The sequence below is a fragment of the Triplophysa rosa genome, linkage group LG19, assembly GCF_024868665.1.
Source record: "Triplophysa rosa linkage group LG19, Trosa_1v2, whole genome shotgun sequence".
Lineage (NCBI taxonomy): Eukaryota > Metazoa > Chordata > Actinopteri > Cypriniformes > Nemacheilidae > Triplophysa > Triplophysa rosa.
Window position 1 is genome coordinate 18,879,307 of NC_079908.1, and position 16,690 is coordinate 18,895,996.

The 16,690-nt window shown below is 39.9% G+C and overlaps 1 protein-coding gene across 4 annotated transcripts; it reads right to left on the minus strand.

Moving 5' to 3' along the window:
* Positions 1-78: 78 nt before the first annotated feature.
* On the minus strand, positions 79-16,688 carry dennd1a (DENN/MADD domain containing 1A). 4 transcript variants are annotated; one of them, XM_057359617.1, is made up of 24 exons: positions 16,548-16,688; positions 14,833-14,897; positions 13,626-13,669; positions 12,251-12,300; positions 11,685-11,804; positions 11,472-11,541; positions 11,311-11,391; positions 11,167-11,220; positions 9,968-10,078; positions 9,766-9,866; positions 9,627-9,672; positions 9,262-9,363; positions 9,015-9,140; positions 8,728-8,829; positions 8,459-8,546; positions 8,303-8,343; positions 7,954-8,025; positions 7,789-7,845; positions 7,574-7,690; positions 7,331-7,435; positions 6,797-6,867; positions 6,301-6,429; positions 4,865-5,141; positions 79-4,682 (listed from the first exon to the last, which is right to left on the minus strand). In XM_057359617.1, the coding sequence occupies exons 1-24, from the start codon at positions 16,562-16,564 to the stop codon at positions 3,693-3,695; spliced, it is 3,036 nt and encodes a 1,011-aa protein (XP_057215600.1). In that variant the 5' UTR covers positions 16,565-16,688; the 3' UTR covers positions 79-3,692. The 4 variants fall into 4 exon arrangements, with proteins under 4 accessions (XP_057215600.1, XP_057215602.1, XP_057215601.1 ...); XM_057359619.1 differs by lacking the exon at positions 6,301-6,429; XM_057359618.1 differs by lacking the exon at positions 7,331-7,435 and having other exon boundaries at positions 80-4,682.
* Positions 16,689-16,690: the final 2 nt, after the last annotated feature.

Genomic DNA, 16,690 nt, shown 5'->3' on the forward strand with positions numbered 1-16,690 from the left:
ATGTAAGGTCTATTTACACATTTGAAGACATTACAAAAATTACCCATCGGACCTTTAAGATAATATATAATATACTATGTAATGTGCAGAGGTCAACATAACCCAACAGCAAGTATTGTTGCCTCTTGTATGATGTGCTTGTGATGTCCATCTGAATAAAAGCATGTGCAAAAATAAATATACACATAAAAATGGAATGAGAATGCGTTAAAAAAAGAAACAACAAATTTCGAACTTACCACTTTGATGGGAATATACTATATGCTCTTTAATCATGACATACACAAATAAACATCCAAATAAAATAAAATGCAGTGCAAAATGATTTTAAAAAAAAAACAAGATACACGTTCACATCAGAAAACATTCCAAGATAAATCGATACATTGCAGAAATGTATTCATGTTTTGAAAAGTTTACTGCTGGGCATCATCTTTGTTTGCACCTCCACGTACAAACCCCAAACGATGCTATCAAGAGAGTTTCAACACAAGCAGAACTAAAATAAAACCACTTTTAGCCATAAATGGCATTTTTAAACTGTAGTTTGACACTTTTTCGGCCTTTAAATTCATGGCCACATTCAGTAACTCATTCACGTGTGTGGGATGTTATTGAAAACATTGAACCCGATGCTGTTTTTAACACTAAACATAAGACACTCAATGCATCTGCAGATTAAATTTCTGCGTGACTTAAAATGTCACAGCTTGAGCTCATATATAACAATAAATACTGTATGTGCTGCATTGGAAAACTCCTAAGGGTACATTCACAGAAAACTTCATTAAAAGAGTTTAACTTTTGGGTGAACATTAATATAACAGCATTGCCTGTTGTGTGTTGCCTGCTTGTGTTTTACCGAATGTGCCCATGTTCCTGAAATCGTTTAAAAAACTGCTTTCACTCTTTTCAGGGTTTTGATGTTCCTTTAAAATGTAAAACATAAAACGATAAAACGCAGAGAACATCTGAAGAATACAAGGCAGAGGAACGGAGTTCTAGGTTCAACCCCATTGATGCAAACGCAGAAGAGCAATATTCAGCTCATAGAGAGGCATTGAAAATCTCATTCTAGCAGTCACATCCAAAACATCCTCTTTTTGACCCCATAGATGTCTTCGGCATTTGACAAAATTCAAGGTCAGTCTCAGATTGTATAAGGCAGGGGTCTTCAACCGGGGGTCCGCGGCGGAACTGCAAGGGTCCGCTAATTACTGTTTACTCTCAGGCAACGTTTTGTTAAAAATGTAAAGCATGGGTACAGAAATATTACAACCTATGTTCTCTTAAAGGCCTCATTGAAGCTCCTGCGCTTTGTAATTTTAACCTGCGTGCGTGCAGACAAAAACATCAATAAATGAAAATGTTTGAGGCTGCAAATCCCTTAAAATAATCCAGCAATCTATATTAAAAACAAAAATAATACACAGAAAAGTATTTAGCCTATGTGCAACAATAACATAATAGTGCTCATGTAATGTCTTAACATAATATTGCTGTGACAATAGGGTTGTTTCTATTTAAATAGCTCAGTTTACAAAATTTAGTATAAGGGGGTCCCTGCTCCATGCATCTCTAAGGGGTCTTTGCCCCGAAAAACTTTGAAGACCCCTGGTATAAGGCAATAAATACACTGCTCTACTAAAGTTCTGGATCTTAGAAACATGTACAATGCAAACAGCGTTTCTGACCAGTTTAACAAAAATGTCTACTGTATATTTTGTTAAGGACATGTCAAACTCAAACCTTTAGATTGCTTTGGGAAGAACTGCAGTAAAACTTCAACAAACTATGAATACCAGAAAGATTGGCAATCCAGTGCAGTACCACTAAACTCTGACATTCATAACATTCTGTCACTTTCCACGGACACTTTTGCCTTGAACGTTCAGTGCGATTTCCCTAAAAGTACAGACCTAACATTCCAAGTAAAACGCTTTTAAAACGAATACATTATATGTCATTTAAACCCAAACTTCCCCATAAACTGGAACACACACCACAAACAGCTCTCAGCACACACACACACTTAAGGCCAAAGTTTAACGTGACCTAAACGCATTAAAAAACAAGTGATTTTTCTAACAGCGCTATAGGGTAAATACAGATGTTCAAGAACACTTTAATAACACAAATAACATTATTTCATATATTTAAATACAACAAGTAAAACCAAAGAAACACCACTCCCTGATGTTCCCTGACATTGACAAATACATCGTGTTTCTTTTGGATCTGAGCGTTTGGTTGTACACACAGTTCAATGTTTTTTTTTCTCCATGTCAAGATATGCACAAACAGTGTTCTCCTACTTGCAAGTCAAAAAAGCAGAAGGTATAGCAAAAAAATGTCAAGAAACAACGTTTTGCGTCTCTTAAGCGTTGAACTAAACCAAAGAAACAGGCGAGAAAATCAGCTGTTAGAGTTCATCGTAACACACTGTAAAGCAGGATGCATGTTTAAAAAGCACAAAAACAGCTCTATTACAATAAATACCCATAATGCAGTGTGCATGGCAGTAGCAAATCACTGGATGGAAGCAGTGCTTAAAAAAAGGGGCGTGCTGATTGGTCGCTTTATGAAAGCTATAAGTCTATCATGTGACATTCGGCATAAAAAGAGACAAACAAAGGATTTCCAACGTTAACGTAAAGCAAGTGGACAGTCAGTATCTAAACTACCAAGAAACTCAACAGAACCCTGTTTCAGAGGCTCCGCTTTAATACTTCAGGCCCAGCAAGCAGGTTAACAGAACCTGGGGTTCCAGTTAGGGCTTTCATAAAGTATATACTTGAAGAATCCCCAAATCCACTGATCTATTGTCGTGTACTGATTTTGTTCTGTTAGGAGTAACTGAATGAAAAGCAATCAGAGTTTATGACTTCAAACATCTCACGCCAGACCTCTAGGGGGCAGTATTGCGCTTCACACGGCCGCTTTCGCTCTAACATTTAATTTAAAAATTAGTATAGAGAATGTACTACAGTGTGCAGTATGTATTTTTGTATGGTGTAAGGTAGTGCAAAGTATGTAGTATGCAGCGGTTACCATTATCACTATGTATAATGCACTATGTAGTATATGTGCAGTGTAGAATGCAGAAAATAGAACGCACTCTTTCATATAGCACGTAGTGTGCGAAGTGTAGTCTGCCACCTATTAAGCAGGGAAAGGAAATATCTGTAGTCAAGTGTAATGAGAGCCAATTTAACCATCACTTGGGGTGTGATTCTGTTTAAATACAGGTCGAAAAAATAAGATTATTAAAACGGTACTGTTTGTTACCTTAACAGCCACAAAGTCAGTCTAGTCACTATGCTTACTAAGAAGTGGGTCATTAGTGTACATCATCTGTAGTATTGTATCTGAAGTCTCATCCCTACGGAATTTGCACCGCTAGCTACAGAGTATACAGTGCTGCTTGGTAACTACGGGATTTTCAGTGTTAAACTTGAAGCAACATGGTTTATAACGTTGCCACGGGAGAACATTGTGAGTATCAGCTCGCATAAGGCTAAGTGTGCGAGCTAGGCGCAAAAAAAGCACAACACACTCTGGGAAGAAACGTTCAACGGTGCTTTCAGGCCACTAGAGGGCGCAGTCTTAAATACGCACTGGTTTTAAATTTGTTGTCCGTTTGTAGTCCCTCACTGGTTGGTAGCAGCAGTAAAGGGAACGAGTGGGCAGAGCTAATCAAACGTCTCCCACCTCCTCCTCAAGTCCTCCACCTTCTTTTTGGGGGGTGTGGCCATTACAGTTGGTGTGGTTGCCATGGTGAGAAGGTCACTGAATGGGTCATGTGGTGCGTCACTGGAGACTTGCGCAGGCTGGGCAAGAATGGGAGGAGCAGGTGAGTCTAAAAGACTTGAGAGGGAGCCACTACTACTAGAGGATGGAAGGACACGTCCAATAGGCCACGCCCCCCCTGATGGGGCTACACCTACAGCAGGTGGCTGGCCAAACACTGAGAAGGGGCGGGGAGGAGTGGGGAAATAAGTGGCACCAGGCGTGTAGGCTGGGACAAAAGGGTTGCCTGGGACAACAGGACTGTAGTGCCTTTGAGGAGGATATTGGGGCTGTTGGGTGAAGGGGTTGAGTGATGCTGGAGCAGGGAAGGGGGGAAGGTTCGGCGGATGGGGTCGAGGAGGTACGGGAGGTTTAGAGGTTGGAGGGGCGGTCTCACTTTCTGTTGCTCCACAAAGAGGGTCCAACAGGCTGAGCAAGTCAAGTCCCTGCCCCTCGTTTGCCTCGCCTGGCTTCAACAAGTCTGCCTCCACTTGTGTTTGCGAGTGGGGGGACATGTTTAAGGCTTGCCGAAACTCCTGCCCTCCAGCGGTCACGCCTCCGTCTTTCTCACTGGCCTGTTTACCCCCGCGCAGCAGGGTCACAGTCGGCGCCAGCACTGCTCCCGGTTCTGGTGTTTTTCGACCTTGGGGGCGAGGAATGGTGATACGTGCCCCGTCCGCCTTGTCTGTGTTGGAATTACAGCTCTCTCTGCTGGGTGGACGTGGCTCAGTGGTCTCCAGGGGTGGTACAGATAAAGGTCTCTCCCAGGCTGTAGACTCCCGGCCAAGCAACACAGAGGGTTCCCCCTTTTGGCTCCAGAGTTTGTTGTACGGATTGGTGGTTTTAAGACCGGGGAGAGTCCTTATGCGCTCCTCAGAACTAAGATCCATCCGCTGGAGAATATACAACCAGAACAATTTGTAAACTACTTGTAAAGTCGGCTCTGCAGACTATTACTGACTCCTTAGACAAAATGTTAAATGTACTCTAATTTTGAGTCGCTTATAATAAAAGCATCTGCTAAATACACCTGGTAAGCACATGCATACCTCTACCTGTGACAGTGTTGTCCTACCTGGTAGTTGAAGTTTGCATGTTGTGGGTCTGCTCGGACCTCCTCCAAACTCCGTGCTGAACTGAGAGTGGCGTGCATGCTGGGTTTTGTGTTATTTGTGGCGTCTGTACACTTTGGCTCTCCCTGCTGGCTACGGAAGGCATCCTCCAACACGCTGAGGTCAGAGAACTTATCTAGAACGGGGCTGGACGGAGCCGTGTTACCCTGGAAGCGCTCTCCAACCTCTTCTCCTTCTTCCACAAGCTCCGCCTCTTTTAGAGACCTGTACGGCTGGGGCCTGCGTCACGCACACGTATACGCAAAACACACGCACGTGACATCCACGCCACAAGTACACAAACACACGACACATGCACAAACAAGTACAGACACACGGTATCATTTTCATGTTAGATGAGGAGCTGTTGAAATCGTTGGAAGCTATTATCAACATAATGATGAAAAGAACTTTACGTTTTTAAGCGTTTTTAAGCTTGAGCTTGAGCTCAAGACAGCGTGTTTTAGAATTTAATCTAGCCATGCAAATTTCAGCCAGTGTTGAAGAAAATCAAGCACGTCGCAGAACAACTAAACATCAATAAGTACTTGGACGTGCTTGTATTTGGACACTTTAAAGATGCAATTCGTAACTTTGCCACTATGTCGCCATCTCGGTATATGGTAAAACTGCAGGTTAATTGATGTATTTTTCCATTTATGTGGGATGAAGTCAAATTCTTGGCCACCATTGACTACTATAGTAGAAAGAAATTGCTTTGTAAATGTCTTAGTTCTGTTGAACACAAAAGAAGATATTTTGAAGAATGTAGGAAAGCAAACAGTTCTGGAGTACTTAAGGTGGCCCAGAACTGTTTGGTCACAAGCATTCTTCAAATTTTTGTGTGAACGGTTTCTTTAATCGATTAAATATTATCTAATAAACCAGAATTTTCTTAAGTGCCATCTAATAATAAAATGATCTTTGGCTTTTTATATATACAATATGTGCAATGACATTCATTCACACATTTTCAAGAGTGGCTTAAAGTGATTCACCCAAAAATGAAAATTCTGTCATCATTTACTCGCCCTCAAATTGTTCCAAACCTGTATAAATGTCTTTGTTCTGCTAAACACATAGGAAGATATTTGTAAGAATGTCAGTAACAGAGCAGATCTCGCCCCTCATTTACTGCCATAGTAGGGAACATGTATACAATGGGAGTCAATGGTCGGTTGCTGACATTCTTCCAAATATCTTCCTTTGTGTTTAGCAGAACAAAAACAATGATACAGGTTAGGAACAATCTAAGGGTGAGTAAATGATGACAGAAATTTCATTTTTGGGTGAACTATCCCTTTAAGTGTCCAAATCCATTTTGGGTCCAGTGTACATATATGAAATATTCTCTTTTACATGAATAGACATCGAGGTAGAAAACCAGTGAAACAGAGACCATTCAAAGGGTGCAGATAGCAGGAAGTGTTCAGGAAAAGGCGCAATGGAGTCATCATCCTGAGACAGCTCATCACCCGAAGAGTCCTCGCACAGAAACACTGTATATTGACGGGTTGGACGCACGTAACTACAGCGTCAACGCATTCAGGTACAAACGGGTGCACAGAGGCGGCGAAAACAGAACACACAAAATATATAAAAATAAACACCAGGACACACAGACACACACAACAGAGACCGCATCCCAGGGAGAGAGAGAAAGAGAGAGCGAAGGAGAGAAGGAGAAAAAAGGTGAGACGTGCAAAACACCAGAGATCACAATGGTTGTAATTTTCTGATTTATGTATTTGATTCATATAAATCAATACTTTGTGACTGTTTTACACCTGGGTGCATCTTAAATGCGTCTATGCATTAATTGAATCTCATGAGTCGAATCTCAACGCCAGGTTTAAAGGGTGCACATGTGTGAGGGGGGTTGTTTTAAATCTTACTGTTCGGGCGTTCCCTCAATTCCAATGTTACTGCGTGGCCTCTTTGGCACCAGAGGTCGAGGTGGTCTGGCCTGTAAACACACACAAACGCATGTTGTAAACAACGTTAAAATACATCACGTTCAGTCTAAAGAGATTTGGGTTTGTTAAATCCCTCCAGAGGTAAACTGCTCCTCTAACAGAGGTCAGAGGTCTAGATCCGGTCACGTGTAAACAGAAGTCAAGAGCACAAACACGTTAGCATGTGTTTTTCCTTCGAGTTAGACTGAACAAACTTTCTTTCATTTTTAGTCTTCCGTCACTTTAAGCCCAAAAGAGATTAAAACCAGTTGAAAAGTTTATTCGGCAGAAAAGGTAAACGCACACGGCAGATATTAATGTGAGCGAGCGTTTATCTGTAGAGTAAGAAATAAAGTTAGATCACGCAGGCATGTGAATCCACACACACACACATACACGTTAACAGACACACACACTGATGTGCAGCAGCCAGGGTGAAAGGTCAGAGGTCAGGGACGAGAGTGATGTACTCACTGGACGTATGCTGCGCTGTAGTTTGGAGGGGTGAGGGGGAGGGGGGCGTTGTGGCCGAGGGGGTTGTGGGGAGGGTTCTCGCTCGGGGTTCTCACGGGGAGGGTTCTACACACATCCACAGACACACACTTCAACTGGTGAAAACATGGTTTGATGGGACTCCAAACTTTCTCTCCCACACAGAATTGAATGAATGTGGCGGAAATGACAATCGTCAGAGCGGTTATAAACTGGCACGCCCACCTGTCCTAAGTGAACCGTGATTGGACGTCTCTGGTCCCAGGTGAGAGAGTCCTTGCTGTGTGTAGAGGGTAGGTGGGTGGAGCCAGGCTCATCTGAAAAGCCGTTCTCTGTAAGCTCCTGTAAGTTAAGAAATGAGCGTGAATGAGATAACATAAGCGTATCCATGGGAAAAAAACATTAATAGTTGCATTTATGTTGATGTGTATGTAAAATACCTTTTGTTTAAGTCGACTCTTGACTTCTTTGATGCCCATCTTGGCATGATCTTTGGCCTATAGTTGACACATAAGAAAAAAATGTACATGACACCTTCAAAAAAAAAAAATGGATTTATTGTTTTAAACTTTAATAAGTAAATGTTTATGCGTGACTATACATACAAATTTGTAAACTGTCTTCATTGCAGGGTTTGCCTTCGTCTTCACCGTGTTTAATATAGCCCCGCTGCCCTTCTGTAAGAAAAAAGTTCATACAGAAAGAAAAAATGGAGTAATATTAAATATATGCAAAACAAGATAGACACCATCTCACGTAAAGAAATCCCAGTTATTTCTATCAGCTACACAGAACTAGCAAACAGTATGTATGCAGTGCCAGCACAAGTGTTAAATGTCATTTTGTTTCCAGTCATTGTTAACACTGTGTCCAAACTGCACGTGACATCATAAAACATCAAGTGATGGGTTTTGTCTTCACACACAACAGATAAATGATACTAAAACATTTCACCTTCACTGTAAACAGCCACTGGTAATACGTCTTATCACTTCCTGTAACAGACATTATAAACCGATCAGCAAGACTAAATAAAGAGGATGTAAAAGCAGTAGCAGATGAATAATTTGACAGAAAACATACAGACGAACTCATTTATTCAATTTCTACCTGCATATTCTCCCATATTGATCTCCTCCTCAAACTGATCACTGAACCCTTCACCAGAATTCAACAGCTCCAGACGCCCGTCTATAAACTGAAAAGCCAGATTGTTTTAATGTCATTCCAGATTCTATGGGTAGTTTCTTTACATTATAATAAACAACTAAAATATAAATATTTATGATTCGTTTGAATAATATTTGAACAAATTCTAGCGTGACATTTTTTTTTTTAAGCAACAATATGGTGTAAGCGTGGCTGTGTGAGTATTATACCTGTTTAAAGAACTGTAGCTGAATAGCGTTTTGCAGAAACTGTCTCATTGTGCTTGACCGGTGTGTGATGAACGCTTCCTCGCTGAAGGTGATCGGCTCCTCCTGAACATGCAGACAACACAAGATTACAAGAGTTACACAATTACGCAGAAACACACAAAACACCAACATCAAACTGTCCACTAGAGGGCACTGTCACACAGCTCCCCTTTAAATTAGTTCTAACATGAACAATCATCAAAACATTCGAAACCATAAGCATATAGGCCCTTTAAACACGCTCTTACGGGTTCTATGTGCAGTGCATTCCTATAACTGCCGAACAGAGCCGCCTGTGCTTTCAGAAACGCTCTGGCCACCCCATCACCTGTCGTTGAGGAGACCTTCCTTAGACGGTTCTTTAATGATGAAATCTAAAACACACACACCACTTAGTTGACTACATCCGTATATACATTTTCATTTCATTTTGATATAAAATCATCAGTAATTGATTTTTCAAGAATGACAAACTATAGACGTGTGTGCGCTCACCACATCATTAGGAAGGCTTTGCAGGTCATCAAACGGCGTTTCAAGAGTGTTTGTGTCTACGTTGAGAAGTACCGCATCATCTATAGCCATACCTCGCACCTTCTGTTACAATAACACACATAAACCTGTTCGTCTAAATACGAAAACTCAATTAAAAGACCAAAAATTCTGTGCTGTAGACAAACTATGCTCAAAGATTTGGGTTTGTCTTGACATAATCTATTGTTGGGTTTTTAAATAATCTTTGATTATTATTACTTTGATATTGAAGTAATGCATTTTAATTAATGAACTAAATAAGTTGTAGATAATTTGACTATTTATATAGTTAGTTGCAGCCTGACATTGAAACTGAACATTGTCACCTCCATGAGGCTGGAATGAACTCCGATGAGGTACGGCATTGGGGCGCTAACAAACAAAAACACACACACACACAAAAAATGGCATTACAACTTACGTCTATGTTTATCAAGTACAGTGTGAATATGTGTTTGCTCGTACCAGCAGTAATCTATTAAATGCTGTGGCAGCACTGGAATGTAAACATGCTGCCAAAACATGGGATACAACATGGCCGCCGCTCCATGAACACATGCGGTTAACTGAGAAAGAGTGAGAAAGAGAGAGAGAAAGTTTTATTATTAATACACACAAAATGAACAAAGAATTGCAACAATATGAGACGAATGAAGATGTTTCTCACAGTGCTCAGCTTGCTACAGCTGATGAGGACTCGTCTCTCGTACAGCATGCTAGCGTACAAATGCAGCATGTTATTCACGTCCACTGCTACGAAATACTCGGTCAGATTTCTCTGCGAATAGAACAACACAGTCGACAGCAGTTAACAAGATTCACATGAGCATCTGTGAGTTATATGGTAACAAAATTGTTTCTTTGTCAGCTGCTTCAAATGTTTATTGAAATAAAAGTTATTTATAATTCATTCATAATATTTAATGCATTCTATTCAATAAGTAAGAGATAATGTACAGGCAGCCGTTGGGTCCTGATAACACTGTCTGGGCTTTTTTCGCGATAATAGCCTGCTGCCTGTACATTATCCCGCTTATTACACGCCTAATTGCCAAATGAGAAGAAACTGGACATGAAATGTGAATTTGAAATATTTTATTAGCTCATTTTTATCGAATGCAGACCTTCCGCGAGGAAAAGCCATTTACGTTCGGTTTAAGGTAAGAAACGACGTTCAAACGTCACGAACAGGCAATTTGGTTTAATCGTTTGTCAATATAATGTCATGTATGTTATTAAAAGATATATTTAAATTGTCAAAAAAACCTGTCAAAATGATTTGCTGCATCCGGGTTACCGTGTGTTATTAGTTCTGAGAGGTTGTTGTCTGGGAATAACGAACCTGCAAATGTCGCGACTGGCCAATCAGAATCAAGCATTCCAATGAGCCGTGTAATAAATCGAAATAACAGACCTTTGTGTAATCAGTTTTAAATAAATCGAAGCAGTTACAATGTAACAGAATAAACACGTTTAAAGCGACAAAAATAACTACAACAATAAACTTCTTTCTAAAATCATACTATATTTAAGAGAATAGTAAAGTCCACATGACAACTATAATGATAAAAGTATAACAACAATATCGATGGGATTTCAGAGAAATTTTGAACATTGACAAAATCAATTCGAATTTAAGTAAATGTGTAAATTAAGTAAAGTTCCGAGCTAGAAACAACAATTTATCCTTTTTTAATTGTTACCTATCCGATTGGTGTGTACACTAATATAATTGCTATTATAGTTAACAGTGTTAAAAAGCATTACATGATCATTTACAGCTGTTGGTGCTCATTCTATGATTTTAAAATTGGTTCATTTTTTTGTGTTTTGTGATTCAAAATGTGGGTAAGGGATCAAACATACATTTTCAGGTATACTGGGTAACTCTCTCGGATCAGGCACTGTGAAAAACAAATGCTAGAGAGACAGAGAAATCTGTTTAGCTTTACACACGACACATCAACTGCAATATAAACGTTTGATTAGACTTTGATTGTATTATATTACCACACTCAAATGTACAGGCACTCCAGGATCAGGGATGGTTAACCGATGTAGAGACTCTAACAACTCTCTCCATTGACTGTCCTATGTTTGTAAAACACACAAAAACTACATTAAACCGACATATGATATCATTTATGATTATATGTGTGTATTTTCCTGACCTGTCCTTTGGTTGTGTAGTCCGCCAGTATATTTAGAAGCTTATAAAACACTTCAAACCAGGGCAGATAGCTGAAAAAGATCCAGCACAGTTAGAAAAGCCAAATGGCAAAAACATCACCCGATGCACTTCAGTGTTAAGCGGCAGCCTGAGAAGCTTTTAACCTGCCGTCTCTCAGAGCGAATAAAAGCTGTCAAGACACAGAAGTTTGTACCTGAGGATGCAGTGGCAAATGTGTGCTCCAGATGAGAGCCTGCAGAAGCCAAAGCGTTGTTTGCTCTCGATATCCGTCAGAACGAATGTGAAGTTCTGCCCCACCTGGCTAACTGTCATACTGTAAGTCAGCGCAAAGATCAAAATATACAACGTCGGTTTCAAGAGCAGATCACCTTATAGAGGTGCAGTACAAAGATGCTGGATCTAATACAACCGAAGATGATGTAGATAAAGGGTTGCTCAATAACTAAGATCTATTCCAGACTTCTCAAATTTTAATGCAATAAATTTAAGGCAATATCATAAGTGCCCCTAATAGATGAAGCAATCCCAGAATGCACTGGGACATAGTACAAAAATCTACAAAATCATACCATATACAAGGATATATATTTCATTGTTAATTTCAAATATAGATTGTTTAGCTCTCGGTATCTTGCTAATGTTGGACTTATTCAGTAGAATTACATTTTCACTGGAATACAGTTTCATTTCAGATTGGATGTTGTCTTAAAATGATGCAGTACTAGACAGCTAGGTTTAATTCCAATGTGTGTATGTTACCTGTCCGCATTGAAGGGGAAACAAAACTTTGGGATAGTCTGTAGCGTTTCCTGAAAACAGAGAAAGAAAGAGAGAGAACTTATAGACCACTTCGCAAGATATAACCACTGGCCCAGAAGCAATTCCAGATTCATTTTTATTCTTTTATTAATATTATTCTTTTAATCATTTTAATCTTACATATATAATTACATGTTAAAGATATTGATTCGGTTATAAATGTTCTGTTGATTGAAACAGGACGTTCTTCTGGACCAGCGTTGAGTCCGTGTTGTTTACGTTTTCCTATATACAGAACTGGGTCAAAATAAAAATACAGTGGGACGCTTGGGACATTTGGACCTCAGTATTTGAAATGCTTAAATCGGCCAAAAATCAAATAATATCAAATGGTATTTGTTAAAGTGAAAGTTCACCCAAAAATGAAAATGCTGCCATCATTTACTCACCCTCTTGTCGTTTCAAACCTGTGCGCCTTTCTTTCTCCCGCAGAACACAAAATTAGATATTTTGAAGAAAGTTGGTGACCGAACAGCACTGGCCCCCATTAGCTTCTATTGTATGGATGGACACAAAACCAATGGAAGTAAATGGGGGGCCAGTTAACGACGTTCTTCAAAATATCTTATTTTGTGTTCTGCGGAAGAAAGAAACGCATACAGGTTTGAAATGACAAGAGCGTGGGTAAATGATGACCGAATTTGTATCACTTTAAGACTAGGTTTAGAAAATATTGTTATCTTAACATAAGATGACAGTAAATATCCTCCTGACGTGATAACATATGGGATGTGTGTGTAGTATCTAAACCCTCTCACTTGTGAGCCCCTGTACGGACCCCAGGGAGTGCACATGTGTGGGTAAGTGTGTGTGTTTGCCTCCCCTCATCTGCGTCAGGAGTTGGGGATTAACTCTGGAACAATAGCTCGACTGAGGACAGAGACAACCCACATTACACAGTTTAACCACTGGGTACCAACACCCAGATCGCCCCCTGGGACCCCTAGACCCTACAATCACGGCACCAGGGGAGTGATGCTGAACCTGCGTGTGGTGTTAAAAGAGTGTGTGAAATTGTAAAGAACAGGTGGGTGTAGCTAACGGGCACATGGACCCTCAAACAGGCTAAATGACATCTGCCCTTTCAACAAATTAAGGTAGTGTCCTGTATATAAATGTAAGCTTGAGGGTCAGACCGGTAAAACAATACAGAGGGTGTTTGCTGGTACCATCACACACGCACGCTCAGTTTCTCTAGTGGTTTAAAGTCCATCTGTTGGAACAGGTGCTCACTGCATTATCACAGAGGTGAACAACAATTACAGCATCCCCACCCCAACATCCCCAGAGAGAAAGAGAGAGAGAGAGAGCAAACCTGGTCGGTGTATGTGTCAGGGAAACTTCTTCGCACCTCTGGTCCTGAAAACAGCAACCCGTGAATCATGTTATTTCGATTACATATATTATATTATTAAAAAATAATAATTTATTGCACAAAGGGTGGTTAACTTCTTCTTGGTGACAGCCATGTTAAGATCACATGACCTGATGCTAAAGACCGTCTCATCGGATGCGACGCGCCTGACTTCCGGTTTGTGTTTGGTTGGCGTCTAATAATAACTATTTATATTTTATTTTAATATGAATTTATATATTTATTTTACTGTATAATAATTGTATTAAATAAGTGATTTGTTGAATTTTGTTGTATGTTCATTTTATAAAAAAACTAAGTGTTGAATGGGTCCTGTAGTTTGTTTCTATACCAATTGTGTGCAGTGATGTCACTTCTAAATAAACGATTTCACATCATATATCATTTTTGTTCTTGATGGCTGTCAAAAATAAAAGTTGGAGGTTCAGATAACTGATAACAGTCCAGGAAACCCTTCCTTTGCTTTCGGGGGATATGTGACAGCGTGGGTGTGTGCACATGTTGTGGGAGGTTTGTCTCAGGAGATCAAACCATGATGCTCTTGCCGCCCTCATCAAACCTCACAATCGCTAAGCAACAGTCGCCTAGCGCCCGGTTTGCGTGGGGGGGAGGTCTCAGCAGGATATTTACCTAAAGCAAGTAACCCACTACCTTACAAGATTTAGGCAACATCTACAAGCATTTATCTGACTCGAACTCCAATATGCCTTTAGTTTTAGATGCCTTAATCCATAGCGACAATACAAACGACTTGCGTTCATCTGTTCACACGTCTATTTCATGGTTCACCACTTCTAGGATCCAACCAATGTTTTCTTTTTGACATCAACAGCTAAAGAGCGCAAGTATGAACTTGTGAATGGACCATACGCATAAAATCTGGTTTCCAACTGTTCCAAACATAACTCTTGAGTCTCTTTTACATATATCATGAGGCAAACTAAAAAAAAACATTTTCTACCCTGCTTCCTTCCTACATGTTTAAAAAGGAAATCGATGCCAGCGTTTATTAGATGTCTGGCTTACGTCATCCAGTGCGATTGGATCACTGGTTTCTGAGGAAATGTGTGTGGGTGAGCGTGAGTGTTATTAGAAGCTTTTTACAGAAGTGACACATGACATCTATTGTTGTTACTGTTGAACTCACCAGAGCCAGCCGTCCCAGAATGCCCCACTTCCATGTACACCTCAAAGGCAGACCCAGGGCTCTCCCTGAAATATAAATAGCATAGGGTATCGTCAGGGGGTTAAAGGTCAAATATGACGCTTTAGGGAATGCTAAAGGTGAACTGGGAATTTTTGCATCGCCAAAGAAAAGTGCAAAAAATGTAGGGTTTTTAAACAAGCTTGCCCTGTATGCCATTGGTTTCCCACCCCGGAACAAAAAGAGGAACAGGCCACAAGGGATCTTAAAGGAGTGCTTCACCCAAAAATGAAAATTCGGTCATCATTTACTCACCTTCGAGTTGTTCCAAATCCGTGTCAATTTATTTGTTCTGATGAACACAGAGAAAGATATTTGGAAGAATTCTTTTAACAAAACAGATCTTGCCCCCCATTGACTCCCATACTAGGAAAAATTACTTTATCTTTTTTATGTTCTGTTGAACACAAAAGAAGACATTTTGAAGAATGTAGGACAGCAAACAGTTCTGGGTCACTTTTGACTACCATTGTATTTTTTCCTACCATGGTAGTCAATGGGGGGCAAAATCTGTCCGGTTTTAAGCACTTTTCCAAATATCTTATACAGATTTGGAACAACTCGAAGATGAGTAAATGATGACTGAATTTTCATTTTTGGGTGAAGTGTCCCTTTAAATGTATACATGTCGTAACACTTCCAGTTTAGAAAGTTTTAATAATTTAAAAATGTTTTAATACAAAGTAGTGCAACATGGAAAATAAAATTGCACATATAATACATTTCAATACAGTAATAATACTCTTTTGTAACACGCTAAACCTGTCTAAGGTGGATGGGTTGAGTTTGTTTCTTCTTATCATTTTATCTCAATACGAAGACTTTCAGTACAAAGAAACTATACAATTATTAGTGACTATTCACTTTACAAATAATAATCATGCAAACGGATACTAATATATATATATATATATAACCTAAACTATATAATAAGATTAACAGATCGTGTCATTAAAAACCAATCGACTACGAAATAAAGTAATTTGCAAACCAGAAAGAGTCTTTGCTAGCTGTCAAAAGTAAGTCTAGTTCTCCATTCTACCCAGTAGAAACTTGTCAAAGAGCTATGTATGGTGACAGGTTTCAACATGGTGGAAAGAAGAAATGTTTCTATCCTTGACACAGTTTCCTAACCATCTTCTTATCAAGGTTTGATTTTCAACCCAGAAAAACACTGACCGCAGCAAGGCACAGGCTGACCTCCATCATGTCTTATTTATTAAGTGCATTGAATTACTGGAAACACTGTACGAGAGTGCAATACTTGTGTGTAGAGAAGCTACTTGTTTCTTTATCTTTTCCATAAAAAAATGCATGCTATGTCATGAAAAGATCACACGACATCACAACGTAAACACAAATGGATACCTTTAGGGCATGAAATCTACCCATCTGATCATTGTTTACGTTATGTTGTGTGTCCCCACCTAAGATCGGACAGTATCGGGGAAAATTGCGCAAAGCACCAGACAAGACAATACATAGAAATGTAATGAAGTCCTGCATCACTTGTGCAAATTAATGTCAAAACAAACAAGCAATTGAACAGTTCTCTGTCTGTCGCAACAAGTCCAAACAGGCCTTTCAGGGAGGTCAAAACTCTCATTTATAACAGCATTGTACGTGACGCATGAGAGAGGAGAGACGTTGACGCTTACTTGATGCGAGAGCCCATTTTCAGCTTGATTTAAATCCAATCCTGCCCTTGAAAAATTGTGACAACAGACCGCTGTCTCAGTTATATTTCCCCGTCACATACTGCTCAGGAACGCCATGGTCTCCACGCGCAGATCACGGTACT